The following is a 15,112-nucleotide window of genomic DNA, read 5'->3' on the forward strand; positions in this document are numbered from 1 at the left end:
CTTGGTATAGCTTGTATATGACTACTTGTATTTCGTCAACAGCTGCAGAGCGGAAAAATAAAATCGGTGCAACTGACTTGACAAACAACATCGCAGAAAAGAATAACTTCTTATTTCTTTCATTTGGTGAGAACAAAATGTTATAATACACTGGTCGCTAAATAGTACACACAAAATCTACAGTTCACACCCATCCTGATCTCCTCTTTCATCAACTAAATGAATGAAAGAATGCTTTCTTGCTCCCTTCTCACAAGTCCCACTAAAATGTTACTGGGAGACGTACCTAAGCCTCAATGTTTTACAAAGAGAAAGAACATAAAAAAAGGAGCGAAAGAATAACTGATACTTCTCCAATAAAGAGACTGAAATGAACAGGGAAAAGAAAAGAGTACTACTGCTGCAAATAGCTAGTGCCCAGTCTTAAGATTCGTCTTCTTGGTTGGTGTCTTACTACTACTTTACAAGGGAAGATCGAAGATGTGAAGACTCTTTCTTTATTGGGACCGAAAATGGTCGACCAAAGTGTACGCATGGATATCAGATGCACTGGAGCCAGGCCTGTAATCAACAAACATCCCCGTTGAAAAAAAAAACTTGCTCAGTAAAGACAGTTATATACCTTTTTTTTTTCTTTTCATGAAATGAGATTTAATGCATGCTTAATGGTGGGTAATATAGTTGCATATACTCGAGATTAATGAGTGGAAGTACTGTTAATACTCCAAAATTGAAATTTTGATTCATTGAGGGAACATATATTTAAAGATGACTCCGGGAGAATGTATTTCGGTTTACTGACATTAACATTATCATGAGTCATAAAATCATACTCAGATAATTGCCACAATAACATTGCCTACTTGAGCTATGGGAATGCGAACAAACAAAAATGGATATCGAGATCTGTAAAATAGCAAGAATGAAATGTGAATGACTTATAGAGTATATACAAAATACCTCTTGTTTATGGTACAGTAGTGAAACTTAGTGGTTTGTCCAGCCTTCAAATCTTCAACATACTGAAAACCGTAGAAAATAAGGTGATATCCAAATATGAAGTAAAAGTAAATGCTAAGCTCAGCTAATTGGCATAAGGGAAAAAATAGCAAATAAAACCTACCAATTTTAAAGCAACAAACATGGACGAAAATGCCAGAGAATCGAATGGTATATCACTAGGGGGGAAAAAGCGACAATCCAAAGACTCGGGGCCTGGAGATATCTCAGAACTTGTCATCTTCGCGCGGAAAAATATGTAACTCTGTTGCAGAAGAAGTTTAGATTCACAAAAATATCGAGACATCTAAGAACTCTAAACCAAGTTGATATGTAGTAAGCGTGAAGATGGTTTTTGCTCACATTGCCAATATAAGGTATATCCAGGTGCGCAAATGGAGACAAAATTTTAACTTCTGCACATGCTTCCTCCAAGGTTTCTCTGGCAGCTCCATCTGCTGCTGACTCGCCCATTTCCATGTAACCAGAAGGAAGACACCTGTGTGGATATTGAATGAAAAGTAAGAAGCAGATCCACCGTAATTTCTTTGACAACACAGATTCGAAATTTCAAACAAGAAAACAACAAATTCGTTTCATTACAAAATCATGTGTTTGAGTGTTTGAATACGATAGCCTTACCAAAGTCCATAACCAGGTTGAATCTTGCGTTTGCAAAGAAGGATCATGTTATCATGCTCAACTAAGCAACCAACAACCTGAAATGAACATCTGCTTATAAGAAACCAGATCGAGATAGCACGTCTTGGAGTTTCTAACGAAACAAAACAACCAAGAAAATATCAGGAAAACCCTCAGAGATGAAACCCACCATCTATCATACCAGGTGACTGATATTTATTCTTTTTGTATGAAAAATTCAGTTCAAGATTAAGTTTCTATTCTTAATCAATCATATGGTTTTTCTGTTATCAGTTCATCCAAACATCCTGTATGTTCTGTATTTCATACAATGATTACTTCAATAATTCTGAGTATTAATCAGTAAGTAGAAAACCTAACCAAATGGAGAGTGATAGATGCAAATCTATCATAGGCAATCTGCTTGAAACAAGTCTAAATCATAAAGAGATCCAGTTTCGCTAAGTGGTTTCACATCTTGTATACATACCATTTTCGGGTTCTGATAAGCAACTTTATCACATGCTGTGCAGATAGATCTTATCTTATCATCTCCATCAGGAATAGCTTGCTTTGCTGCAGCACCACACCATTGACAGAAACTGACCTTTGGCAATTCAGCCTGAAATATAGATGTCTCAGTGCTTATTCAAGTTCCAAGCTAATATAGCACGAATTTTATGGAGACCGACAGGAAAATATGACATTGGACGAGGTTCTCATTTAGATGTATTCTGCTCAGATGCATAAAAAGGGGAAGAGGTCACCATAGTCCAGTTTATTGACAAAGTAAATGATATGAGACACCCAAATCACTAAAGCCAAAATATAATACTAGAATGAGGGCATATCTTTTGCACCGGTAATCATTCCAAAGACCAAGACAGCTGAAGTTTATACAAGAAAGGTTGTTTCATTCTTCTACTCCAAGTTAAAGTGCATAAAATTTTGCAAAGCCTTCTGGTTATGGCATTAGGACCAAATTTTCAATATAATGCGATGGACTTCATCTACGCTATTGATAGGGAAATGACTCCAAGAATAGAACCTGGAAATGCAATTAGACTTAAAACCCAGAATACAGTTTTCAAACAGAAATTAAAGAAACAGGAAACATCGGTATGATGCCACACCAAATGAAACCCTAATTTCGTTAACCAGTGCAAAATTGCTAATTCAACCAGTGAACAAAATTATGAAAAAATAAAAAGAAGTAGAAAAATAAAAAAAACTTACCGTAGGTTGCAATGTAGTAGACGAAAATGACTTGGAAGAAGAAACATCGTCCACACTGGATTGAGAACTAATTGAAGAAATTCGAAATGATCTGAATAGACTATTCCCCCGACTAGAGGAAATTTGAGAAAATAGAATTGATCCCCTTGACGAAGAACAACAACACGATGTCGATGATGAAAATGATCTGTTAGTGATAGATATAGAAGACACCAAACTTGTTAATGGTTTCCATCTCTGTAATTGTATCGAAGAAGAATCAACTAATTGAAATGCTCTCAGCATATTTTCTCCTCCTCCTTCGAGAACAGAAACCAAGAAGAGAGAACAAGTGAGAGAGTAGAAAATGAAAATTCAACAAAAAATAGATAGATTGTTTGTGCGTCTCGACCGTGCGCCTTTTACTTATGCGAAAGAAGTCTGGGACCCACTTTCCAGAACAGTGAAAAGCGTGTGTTGGATGGGAAAATCAAACGTCTTCGAACCACAGGATCTTCTAAGAAAACCTTGAATAAAACCCCAAACGAAATCCCAGTGGCATTTTCCTTTGATATTCCCCAGGAGTGATGATGTATAGCATTCGCTCCTTTTCTAACTTTTCGACTGCTGCTGCTGCTGCTAGTACCTCACTACCAATTCTTCATCCGTTATCCACCAAATCAAGGTATATAACATCAATTTCTGTTTCATGGATGCATCATTTTTTTATTGTTTTTATAATCTGTATGATTATTTTTTCAGGAGAGTTCTCAGAATGTCTGCAACAATAGGAACACCAAACCCTAGAATATCCTTGGAACCTATGGTAATAAAGCCACCTTCCCATCCTACTTATGATATTAAAGCTGTTATTAAACTTGCTCTTGAAGAAGATGCTGGAGATATAGGTAATTCTCTCATTTCTGAGTTGCTCGCTCAATAACTACTTTGCTCTCTTTTTTCTTTTTTTTTGTATCAGATTTCTATTTTTTAGTATGTGTAGAATTTTGTGCACAACATATAATTAAAAATCGTGTGAAAAAAAAAAGATTTCAACCTTGGAAATGCTCTTTATTTCATTTATTTATTATAGTTGTTGTTGTTTTATTGAGTAATTCTATTACAGGAGATGTCACTTGTTTGGCAACGATTCCGGTCGATATGCAAGCGGAAGCTTACTTCTTAGCAAAGGAGGATGGAATTGTTGCTGGAATTGCTCTTGCGGACATGATATTCAATGAGGTTGACCCTACATTGAAGGTACAATTAGGATTAACTCATTCTGGAATTATAGACGGTGTTGATATATACTTTACATTTCCACTATCAGGATTTCGTACCTCTTTGTTTTGACATGTTTCTGAATTTAGGTCGAGTGGTATCAGAAGGACGGAAACTATATTCACAAAGGATTGAAGTTTGGTAAAGTTTATGGTATGAGTCTTTTTCATTTGTGTTTCAATCTTTTAGTTTTAGGTCATTGGAGATTTGCATTTTGAGATAAGCTTACTAATCTAACTGTTTTTGCTGAGGTATGCAGGACGTGCACACAATATTGTTGTAGCAGAAAGGGTTGTGCTCAATTTTATGCAGAGAATGAGTGGAATTGCTACACTAACCAAGGTTTGATAATCCGCTGTATGTTTTGAATCTTTAATGGATCTAAGTAGGTTAAGTGAAACTTTCACGAACCTTTGTGGAAACTGAAAGTAGATCGACAGACTTACGTATTGCTTAACCCACAACGAGAAGAGTCGAAAAAGTAAAAACTCAAGTTTTATGCCATCATTTCATGTCGATTTATCAAAGTTGACATTTTGCTCTCATTATCGTTAAGAGTGATAATTTTAGAGAATACGTTTAGAATTTATATCGTTGAACAGAAGGCCACGCAAAACAGCACCACTGCGGTATAGCCGGTTTAAATAATAGTAACTGCAACTTACTGCAAAACAGTAAAGGAATGCTAAGCAAATGACAATAGGCCAAAATGGAAATTTATGCACAGCCCACTGACCACACAAGGACTGACAAACAAATGACAGTGAGCCAAAATGGGAAATTCACGTCATGAGCATGTTTAACACTTAGGTGACTAACGATTTGTAGAATCATATGTTAATTGGACCTACCTAATCCATATGGACTGGTTTGGGCTAATACTGATCTTCTCTATGCCAGGGAGAGATTGAACGATTCATGTTTCCTGCAGGCAATGGCAGATGCTGCACACCCTGCTTGCATTTTAGAGACTAGAAAGACTGCTCCTGGTTTACGTCTGGTTGACAAGTGGGCGGTATGATCATTTCTTTCATCTTCCATTTTTTATATCAGGCTTTCGTTGGTTACATTTTCTCCTTGATACTATTTGACAGGTAGTGATTGGTGGGGGACAGAACCACAGAATGGGCTTGTTTGATATGGTGATGATAAAAGATAACCATATTTCAGTATCGGGAGGAGTAGCAAAGGCCCTCAAATGTGTGGACCAGTATTTGGAGCAAAGGAATCTTCAAATGGGAGTTGAGGTAATCTCCTCTAGCGAATTTAAGCTCTAGACCCTTTAAGATATAAGATGGATATCAGTACTTTGAGTACCATCACATTATGCCTAATTAGATATCGTAGGTTGGGAAAAGAGACATCCCTTCCGGTTTTGAAATCCTGTTCACATTTTTAATATTGTGTACCAAATTTATTATTTGTATGTTCAATTATTCTCTAGTAATGTGGCTTTTATCGAAAGAACTTTGTAAAACTTACAACTTACTCTATAACTACTTGAATTGTGAAAACAATAGAGCAAGTATTTATGAGTTACTCACATTTTAGAACCTTTCTCATTCTTGACGTATTTCTTGACATATATTCAGTAGTTCAATGAAAATTCTTTCTTATTCACTCAGGTTGAGACAAGGACGCTAGAGGAAGTGAAGGAGGTGTTGGATTATTCATCTCAAACAAAAACCTTGTTAACCCGTATAATGTTAGACAATATGGTTGTCCCCCTGTCAGATGGGGATGTGGATGTATCTATGCTAAAAGAAGCTGTTGAGTTGATAAATGGAAGATTTGAGACTGAGGTTAGCTTTTACTCGCTATTCTTGTTTATTTTAATCTTTTCATAATATCATTTTTTTCCAACTTACAACATGTAAAAACCACTGTGAACTATTGTGTACTTGATGATGTGTCATAACCGAACGTCACTTATTTAATATAATATGTATGTAAATCTTGGTTTTGTGGATAGAAACCTATCATATTTTGATCAATTTGGTAATAGAAATTTGAGCTATTATTATTTTGGGGTTATGGTGATCAAGTTCATCTGTATGACAGGCGTCAGGCAATGTCACTCTAGAAACAGTGCACAAAATTGGACAAAGTGGAGTAACCTACATTTCCAGGTAATCTTACAAGTTATTTACAGTTCTTATCATGCAACAAGATGCCAGAGTCGCAAAATAATCCGAATCTCTTTAGTTAAGTTCATTTATACTGTTGACCGATGTGTGGGTCGATGTTATCGACCTTCACTACATCAAAACTAGCCTATGTTACATTTCTGGGCATCATTTTAGCCAGTGTTGTTTACTTGTTTGGAGAAAGTGTTTCTGTAGGGACTTTTCCTGCCATAGACAGTAGATACCTATATAATACACAAAGGTTTTGATGTTTAGGTTTAGCAACGATGGTCGAAATCAAGTCTAGTAACTTTCCATGAATCCAACAAATGGACAGGTATTTAGCAGTGTTGTCATTGGGATGCAAGAAGCTACAACTACTGTTATATAATGAGGACATAAGAATGGTGGATTAACTTGAGTTTTGAATTGTGTAGTCCTGTACGGAAAGTTCGCTGAAAATTGTACACTTCACATGTTCCTCTAGATGGAGACTTTGTAGCCAAGTCTAAAAGTGAGATCTTGGTGAGAATTAGATACCTGATCAAGATGCGGGATGGACATTCCCCTATGTAGTTAAGAAAATACTTTGTCGATGATGATGGTCCTTCTAACTTGTTTATAACGAGTCTCTCACTAATATATATGGAAACTGATATTCTATGCAGTGGTGCATTGACACATTCTGTAAAGGCACTCGATATCTCCCTCAAAATCGATACAGAACTGGCCTTAGAAGTTGGAAGACGTACAAAGCGGGCATGAGCATCTGTTTTTCTCCTCTGATCTCTTGTTTTGTTCTTCTCTCAAGTGGCATCTTAGATTGAAGCTACCAGTCAAGTATTTTGGCTAATCTATGCTGCAGGTGTAATAATAAAAGAACTTATCTTAATTTTCCTATTTTTCTTTTTTGTGCAACCAAAATTCAAACTGCCTGTTTGAGCTTGTATATTCCAGAATAAGAGTCCAAACATTTCTCACACCCTTCGAATTTTGAGGACTACATTTGTTTAAGCTTAACCCTAGAAACTAGAAAGCTTTAGAAAATTGCTTTCCGCTTTCCTCTTCCAACAGCTTCCAACTGCATTGGACAACAAAGTCTTCAGAATAATGGTCCCTCAACAGTTTATTACCCCACGCGCTGTGATCTTCTCGTCACTGCTATTGAGGTCCGGCACACACACACACAAAAATAAATAAAAAAATAGACATTTAAGTAGTCCCCAGATGGATTTTAGTTTTCCACGTGGCGTTAGTCTGTAAGATATGGTATCTGTGTTCATAATTACAGCTGACAGTTTTGATGTGGCCATAGAAGCTCAGCTGTGTTGATGTAGGAACTTTTTATTTTTTCCTGTTTAATCTTCAGCTGAGGTTCCCGCCATGGCTGTTGGAGTTGCAAAGTTAGGATTTCTCTCCAACACTTGCCATCATCCTGCATTATCACCACACAGAAACAATAACCATTTCAGCTATTCAAATGTCATAAATACATCATCCCCGGGAAGAATAAGAAGAAGGTTGTACTTATCTAGCCAAATTTCAGGGTCGCTCATCAAAGAAGAAGAGGAACAACAACAAGTCTTATTTACAGAACCAGAGACTCAACTTATTGAAGCCCTAATTGGTATTCAAGGAAGAGGTCGTGATGCCTCTTCACAACAACTCAAGGTTACTCTTTTCTTCACCTCTCTTCCTATTTTGTTTCTATTCAACTTTTTCCTTCACTACTTGGAAAATTCTTTAGCCCCTTTGTTTTGAAAATCTGAATTATCATTTTCAGATTTTCTCTATTTACGTTTTATACAAAACTGAACTGTTCTATAACCACACTTTTCTTTGATCATGTTCTGCAAAATTTAACAGGAAGTTGAGCGCGCCGTGCAATCTCTTGAAGGTCAAGAGGGTGCGCCAGATCCTGTAAGTCAACAATTTGTTTTGGTCTTTTTTTGTACTGGTCGAAGTGCCTGAAAATTTACTTTCTATAACGGGGTTCATGTTGTTGAGCTTCTTTAATCCCTCCTCACTTATTGTTGTGAGCATTATTTGGCATTTATTGCTGATGTCCAACCTTGTGAAATTAACTTTACACTCCATGAATGAATGTTTATGAACCGGTTATGATTTATGATTAGTAACTTAATGCAGACGGATTCCAATTTGATTGAAGGCCGCTGGCAATTAGTTTTTACCACAAGGCCAGGGACAGCATCTCCAATACAGGTTGGTTCACTATCAAATTATAATGAATTTTTCACTTGACGAAATTCAGCTTACATTTATTTGAGGTTAATAGAATTACTTATGCTTATTATAGAGTTTCTTTATCTTTGTAGAGGACATTTGTCGGTGTTGATGGATTTAGTGTCTTTCAAGAGGTATACCTCAAAACAGATGATCCAAGGGTCTCGAATATTGTCAAATTCTCTGAAGCAATTGGTGAGCTAAAAGGAGAGGTATGTCATCATTATCCATAGAACTTATGCATGTCATTGAACATATTTATATCAATCAAATATTGTATTTAAGATTTGTTAGTATAGATTGGATATGCAGAAGGATCTGTAAAGGACAACAATTATACAATTGTATCCTAAGCTGGTTTAGAATATTTCTTCGCCTAAACCCCTTACAACCTCCATTTATTTTCTCATTACTTTCTTATGTGATTCTGGCAAATGGGGAGGTACTTCCTACACCCCCAGCCTTCTTGTAAGTTTTCTTTTCCGAAAATATTTCTTATTCTGTTTTGTTTTAATATGTGACTTTCAAAAGCTCTCTCTTATTTAGTGAACTTTGGGCAATGCCAGGATCTACTTTAAATTCCATGGTTTCTGTTCTTTACAATAAAGCGTGTTTATCTTCGAAACAAACTGCAGATTCTGTTCCGCAGAGAATTGCTCTACAGACTAACAACCTGTGGTGTTTTCTTCCCTCAGGCAGCAGCGTCAGTGAAAGATGGAACACGCATTCTATTTCGGTTTGATAGAGCAGCTTTCTCTTTCAGCTTTCTGCCATTTAAGGTTCCATATCCAGTTCCATTTAAGCTTCTAGGGGAGGAAGCAAAAGGTTGGTTGGACACTACATATCTGTCCCAGTCTGGAAACATCCGCATTTCACGAGGAAACAAGGTATTTAGTTCCTCAATCATCTGTATGTTTTTTGTTTAACGATTTGATACTGCCAACTAATACCAATACTTTTCGTTGTTAACTACCTGCTGTATGATTTCTCACCTTCCACGTACTAAGGACTTTCTCAAACTTGTATGTAGTGCAGGGCACCACATTTGTGCTTCAAAAGGAAACTGCACCAAGGCAAAAACTACTTGCCACCATTTCTACCGGAGTGGGCGTAAAAGAGGTTAGATACTTGAAGTTCAATAACATCAAATAGTGTTGGAAGGCACCTAATTTATGCACAAAACTTTTTGATTTTCATAAGTTCTTTAAATCTTTTGCTTGTCATAATGTTCACAGGCAGTCGAAAAATTTGTCGCCTTAAATCAAAGAGTAGCCAGTACAGAACCAGAGCTTCAAGCGGGAATTTGGCAATTAATATGGAGTTCACAGGTTATCGTGATATCAGATATATGTACTTTTCCACAACTTTTGTTCATAGGATCCAAGATTGAATAGATGTTATTTGTAAGAGCCCAGAATTTTTCTTTTCTAACTTCCAGATATTTGTTTATTCGTTTGATCAGGTCTCAGGCTACTTTTATCAACTTCTCATGTTAATATTTTGAGCTTCTTCTAACTTTATTCTAGATCTCGAGCTTAGCTTGTTTTCTTCATTTTGCAGCAAGAAACTGACAGTTGGATAGAGAATGCTGCTAATGGACTTATGGGCAAACAGGTATGCTGTGAGGACAACATGTTTGTTTTTGAAGCTTTACCTACGTTATTGCCCCTTTTTTTCTCTGTAAACAGACTGGTTGAAAAATTACTTGTTGACGATCTGACTGAATGTTTTCCTCAACAGATTGTGAAGGAAAGTGGACAACTGAGGTTTGTGGTTGACATTTTGCTTGGGATGAGGTTCTCCATGGATGGAAACTTTGTGTGAGTTCTTTTAACCTTCTTTCTATATTCGATCTTTCTACTTAATAAAGTAAAGCGTTACACTTGCACAAAGTAACAGCTCTAATAGTATGTGAGTATGTCTATGTTTAAAAACAACTATGTCCAAAGTTTTCGTAAAGATAACCACTATTTTGAGAAATGCATGACGTTTATTATAAATACGAGTCTAAACTAAAAAAAAAAACTTGAGATGAATCAAAATCAGCTCAAGAGTATGCAGTAGGTTCATTATAAGTCCTGGATTTATATGTATCAGTACAAGTGTTATTTGTCACTTAAAATTGAAAACCAATAATGAAGCCTTGAGATAAGCACATATAAACCATATTGTCAGGATAGTTCTGTCTAATTAACTCCCATGAAAGAGCTCGTGAAATGGAAAACTGCTTGTTTCTTGTATCTCGTCAGAAAATGAATTGTGATTCTCGTGTTCTATCGTTAAAAGGACATTCATCAACTTGTAAACATGTTTATGGTGCTTTAATAATAAGGATATTTTAAAACATTAGTTACGCATACAGTGATACAGATACTCCTTTTCTCTTACCCTCTCTTTTAGATAAAACTTTATAGCATTCCTAATGGAAGACAAGTGGTTTATCTGGGAAAATATTCTCCCTATAATATTAAATTCATGGCTTCTCTTCATGTTTTGTCTTGTTATTTTGTTTTTCTTCTCTTCTGATTCGATTGTCTAAAATATAGAACCGTCCATTTATAAGAATAACTTTCATCACATATCTAATTGAAAACCTATTGTTACACACAACCAAAACATGCGCGCTGCACACACACCCGAATCTTATCATGTGTGTGAGAATTCCATTGTCATGTAAAACTAGTTTATCTTACTCTGGCATAATAAAAATCCTTAGTACACAGTAAAAGGTTTTAGGTAATAAACAGGAGTATTTACATGTAAAGGTTGAGTTTAACCACCAATGGAATGTATGAATTGTATTTTTATTTTTTTTTACTTTTGTGCATTTGCTTCTCAAAACTTCAGACTATTAACATCAGCGTTAACATTCTACTGTGGCAGTAAATCCGGCAATAGTACATACGATGTCACGATGGATGATGCAGCCATCGTAGCTGGATCATTCGGACTTCCTATGGAGATGATAACCAAGTTCGAACTTGAATTGTTGTAAGATTCACAACTTATTTGAATTCGGAATTTGGAATTTCGATATCTAAAATAAATCAAATATTTTCCGGTTCACATTTAGTTTGCTGGTGCAGGTACGTCGACAACAAGATCCAGATAACACGAGGTTACAACAATATACTATTTGTCCATTTACGAGTTGACGATGCTGAAAAAAAATAATTATAATGACAAACGTAGGCACCCTCAGTGGAAAATAGTTATCTGATGTATCAATGTAAATTTCTTCTGGGATGTGATCTGAAACAAACGTTGTTGTATGGAAAGACTTTCTTTGTATTTCTTGGAGAGCTTCTCCCCCAGGCCCCAACTTCATTGTATTTTATGTTATTTACTGTTCTTCAATTGTATGAATAACATTTATCTGAATATCGTGTCAGTCAAATTTTATTTTATTTTTGAAGTAAGAGGATAAATAAAATATGCCTAAATTGCCATTGCATAATTTACTAGACCATATGCTACTTGGTTCCCTTTTCTATAGTGGTGATGTATATCACGCCGAGAGATTTGTCGCATTCTTTGTTTTATTTCGTCAATCATTCCAAAAATGTACCAAGGAGCTTTAGCCGAGGATTTAGAGCCTGTAAATCGAATTATATATATATTTTTTGTACTAGGATAGGAGAATGATTCACAAGAATTGATTGAAATGCGAAGAGAACTTCTTCTGACATCTTTACAAAATCTCTTTTAACTTAGTTATACCAGTAGAACCTCCTTATATTTTTACTTTTGGAAATGCAACAAATTATTAATATATGGAGGTTATTAATATACGGAGGTTTTACAAGCAGGGACTATGATTTGTATTTTTTATTTTTTTATTTTATAGATAAAGGCTTTCAAAAAGGCTAGTGATCTCCCTCAACTGTTGGCAAGAGCCAAACAGGAGGTACATACCAGTACATAGAGGCATTGTTTGTTTTTTCCCATTGAGCTAACTCATGAGCTACAGAATTACAAACACGCGGTTGAAAGCTAAAAATACAAGCTACTAATTTAGAAGCAAAAAATTGAATGTCTTTGAAAATAGCATCCGTACGCGAGTCTCCATCAAACTGGCCAACTGAAATTGATCGATGAGAGTCTTAGCATCACTTTCGACGATGATATGAGTTAATTGTTGCTCCAAGGCTTTCTTCAGGAGTGCCCAAATAGCTCTGGCTTCAGCTTCTTCAGCAGACTTTACTTCAAAAACCAGGGAGGCACCAAAAGAGGCTTTGCTTGAGAAGTCCGTCATCACAAAACCTGCACCATTTGCTCCAGAAATGTCATCATAGGCACGATCAGTATTGCATTGTATCCATCCAACAGAGGGGGGGCATCCATTTGTCACAAAGGTTAACAGGGGTAGTAGGAGAGACAGTAAGGCGGGTTTTCCTAGTTAACAACATGGCTCTAGCTCTAAATAGGACAGTAGTATGGGTTTCCTGCATGTTTTGGAAGATTAAATTATTCCTACTAGTCCACAGAGACCATAAGATAGTAACAAAAAAACACTGAGCTTCATCAGGAAGTCTAGACACATGATCAATTAACCAGAATAATAACCAGTCAGTAAAAGATTTGTTTTGAAAAAACTGAGTATTGATGCAGAAATCAGAGAGAAACCAAACTCGACTAGCAAAGGGACAGAGGACCAAAGCATGCATTATGGATTCCTGAGGATCATTGCACCTAGCACACTCAACACTATGCATGGGAATTCTGGTATGCAAAATAGTTCTGGCAGGGAGAGCATTTCTAGCAGATTTCCATGTAAAAACTTGGATTCTGTAAGGAACCCTGATTTTCCAAATGTGCATCCAAAGGTTTTTACATGGGGGGAGGGCCTAAGACCTCTAAACCCCATGTAGGCAGATTTTGAAGAAAACTTGCCATTCTTTGAAAGATCCCAAGCCCTCCTGTCAGGAGTGCAAAGCTGGCTTAAGGGAATAGTGATAATCTTCTTAACATAAGCATTATCAAAGTGAGTGTTAATTTTAGACAGATTCCAGGTTCTGGTATAAGAGTCAATGAAGTAAGAAACTTTAGTACTAGGATCAGGTGGGACTAGAGGGTTGGGTGTAGCAGTACCCAAAGATCGGATCCATTTGTCACACCATGGGTCAATAAATTGACCATCCCCAACAATCCAGGAGATAAAAGTCTTGATAAGTTCTTTTATAGCATGCAAACACTTCCAAGTCCAAGAGCATTTACCAGTACACTTGGCATTCAAGAAATCAGTTCTAGGAAAGTATTTGGCTTTGATAATAGTAGCTAGCATACAAGTAGGATATTCTAGAATTCTCCAGGCATTCCTAGCTAGCATAGACAGGTTATTTAGCTCAGCCTTTCTAAAGCCTAGACCACCTTCAGCCTTAGGGGAACAAAGAATGTCCCATCCTAAAAGATGCAGTTTCCTGTCTTTAGGATCTAAAGTCTCTCCCCACCAGAATTTATAAAGATGGGAATCAATTTGTTTACACAGATGTTTGGGGATAAGAAAAGCTCCCATTTGAAAAAGTGGAATAGCTTGGCCAATATGTTATATCAAAGTAGTTCTAGCAGCTTGAGACAGGAGCTTATGTAGCCAGATAGAGATTCTGGCATCCACAGCTTGGAAAATACCCATATGGGTTTGAATTTTAGAAGCTTGAAACACAGTAGGAGTGCCAAGATATTTTTCTCCCAAATATCTGCTATTAATCTCTAGAATGTTGGCCAATAGAGCTTTCCTATGTTCAGGAATTTTCCTACTAAATAAGATACCAGATTTATCAAAGTTTATTTCTTGCCCAGAGACCAAGCAATATTTTTGAAGATAATCTTTGATAACTTGAAAGTTTTGGATAGTAGCTTTGGAAAACAAAAGAGAATCATCAGCAAACAACAAACGTGTCATTTCTGGAGCATCTTTACACACCTTGATGCCTTCTAAAATTCATTTATTTTGAAGGCTATCAATGTAAGAAGAAAGGGTTTCAGAGCAGATGATATAAAGATAAGGAGAAAGTGGGTTTCCCTGTCTGAGACCTCTTTCAGGTTGAAAATAACCTGTTGAGATACCGTTGAGAATGACAGAGTAGGAAACTGTAGAAACACACTGGTTAATGAATCTGATCCAGTGGTTTGAGAGACCCCATTCTAGTCAAGACACTCTCAAGGAAAGACATTCTAGCTTATTATAAGCTTTGGACATATCAAGTTTAATACCAGCTATGCCTTCAATTTTTTCACAATGATTGACTGCAAAATATAGCCTGATTAGCTTGCAAAATGTTATCAGAAATACTCCTCTTAGGAATAAAGGCACTTTGGTTTTGAGAAACTATGTTATTCATGAAAGGTTTAAGTCTATTAGCCAAAGTTTTTGAAAGAATTTTGTAAATAAAATTGCAAATCCCTATTGGTTTATACTGGTAGACAAGTTCAGCAAGAGGAACTTTATGAATAAGAGCTATGTTAGTATGATTAATTTTTTTTGCAATATGCCCTGTCCTGAAGCAGGTTTGACTCATGTCAATGACAGCTTCACCTAAAATATCTCATTTTTTTTATAAGACAAACCTGTAAAACCATCAGGTCCTGGAGCCTTCCACCCCCCC

At 36.3% G+C, this 15,112-nt stretch overlaps 3 protein-coding genes across 4 annotated transcripts; 2 read left to right on the forward strand and 1 right to left on the reverse strand.

Moving 5' to 3' along the window:
- Positions 1–90: 90 nt before the first annotated feature.
- On the reverse strand, positions 91–3,235 carry LOC113320838 (nudix hydrolase 23, chloroplastic-like). Its single transcript, XM_026568733.1, has 7 exons — positions 2,878–3,235; positions 2,132–2,263; positions 1,642–1,718; positions 1,363–1,498; positions 1,124–1,264; positions 961–1,022; positions 91–561 (listed from the first exon to the last, which is right to left on the reverse strand). The coding sequence occupies exons 1-7, from the start codon at positions 3,160–3,162 to the stop codon at positions 498–500; spliced, it is 897 nt and encodes a 298-aa protein (XP_026424518.1). The 5' UTR covers positions 3,163–3,235; the 3' UTR covers positions 91–497.
- A 194-nt stretch (positions 3,236–3,429) lies between these two features.
- On the forward strand, positions 3,430–7,277 carry LOC113320837 (nicotinate-nucleotide pyrophosphorylase [carboxylating], chloroplastic-like). 2 transcript variants are annotated; one of them, XM_026568731.1, is made up of 10 exons: positions 3,430–3,541; positions 3,619–3,764; positions 3,983–4,116; positions 4,227–4,290; positions 4,397–4,479; positions 5,069–5,152; positions 5,232–5,384; positions 5,763–5,939; positions 6,199–6,266; positions 6,932–7,277. In XM_026568731.1, exons 1-10 carry the CDS (start codon positions 3,444–3,446, stop codon positions 7,026–7,028), a joined length of 1,104 nt encoding a protein of 367 aa, XP_026424516.1. In that variant the 5' UTR covers positions 3,430–3,443; the 3' UTR covers positions 7,029–7,277. The 2 variants fall into 2 exon arrangements, with proteins under 2 accessions (XP_026424516.1, XP_026424517.1); XM_026568732.1 differs by having other exon boundaries at positions 3,631–3,764; positions 6,932–7,245.
- Positions 7,278–7,561: 284 nt separating this feature from the next.
- Positions 7,562–11,964, forward strand: LOC113320836 (probable plastid-lipid-associated protein 12, chloroplastic). The gene is made up of 11 exons (XM_026568730.1): positions 7,562–7,934; positions 8,130–8,183; positions 8,412–8,486; positions 8,600–8,719; positions 9,203–9,394; positions 9,543–9,626; positions 9,743–9,835; positions 10,068–10,121; positions 10,248–10,327; positions 11,391–11,498; positions 11,594–11,964. The coding sequence occupies exons 1-11, from the start codon at positions 7,647–7,649 to the stop codon at positions 11,679–11,681; spliced, it is 1,236 nt and encodes a 411-aa protein (XP_026424515.1). The 5' UTR covers positions 7,562–7,646; the 3' UTR covers positions 11,682–11,964.
- The last annotated feature ends 3,148 nt before the right edge of the window (positions 11,965–15,112 follow it).

The sequence above is a fragment of the Papaver somniferum genome, chromosome 11 (genome assembly GCF_003573695.1).
Source record: "Papaver somniferum cultivar HN1 chromosome 11, ASM357369v1, whole genome shotgun sequence".
Taxonomy (NCBI): Eukaryota; Viridiplantae; Streptophyta; class Magnoliopsida; order Ranunculales; family Papaveraceae; genus Papaver; species Papaver somniferum.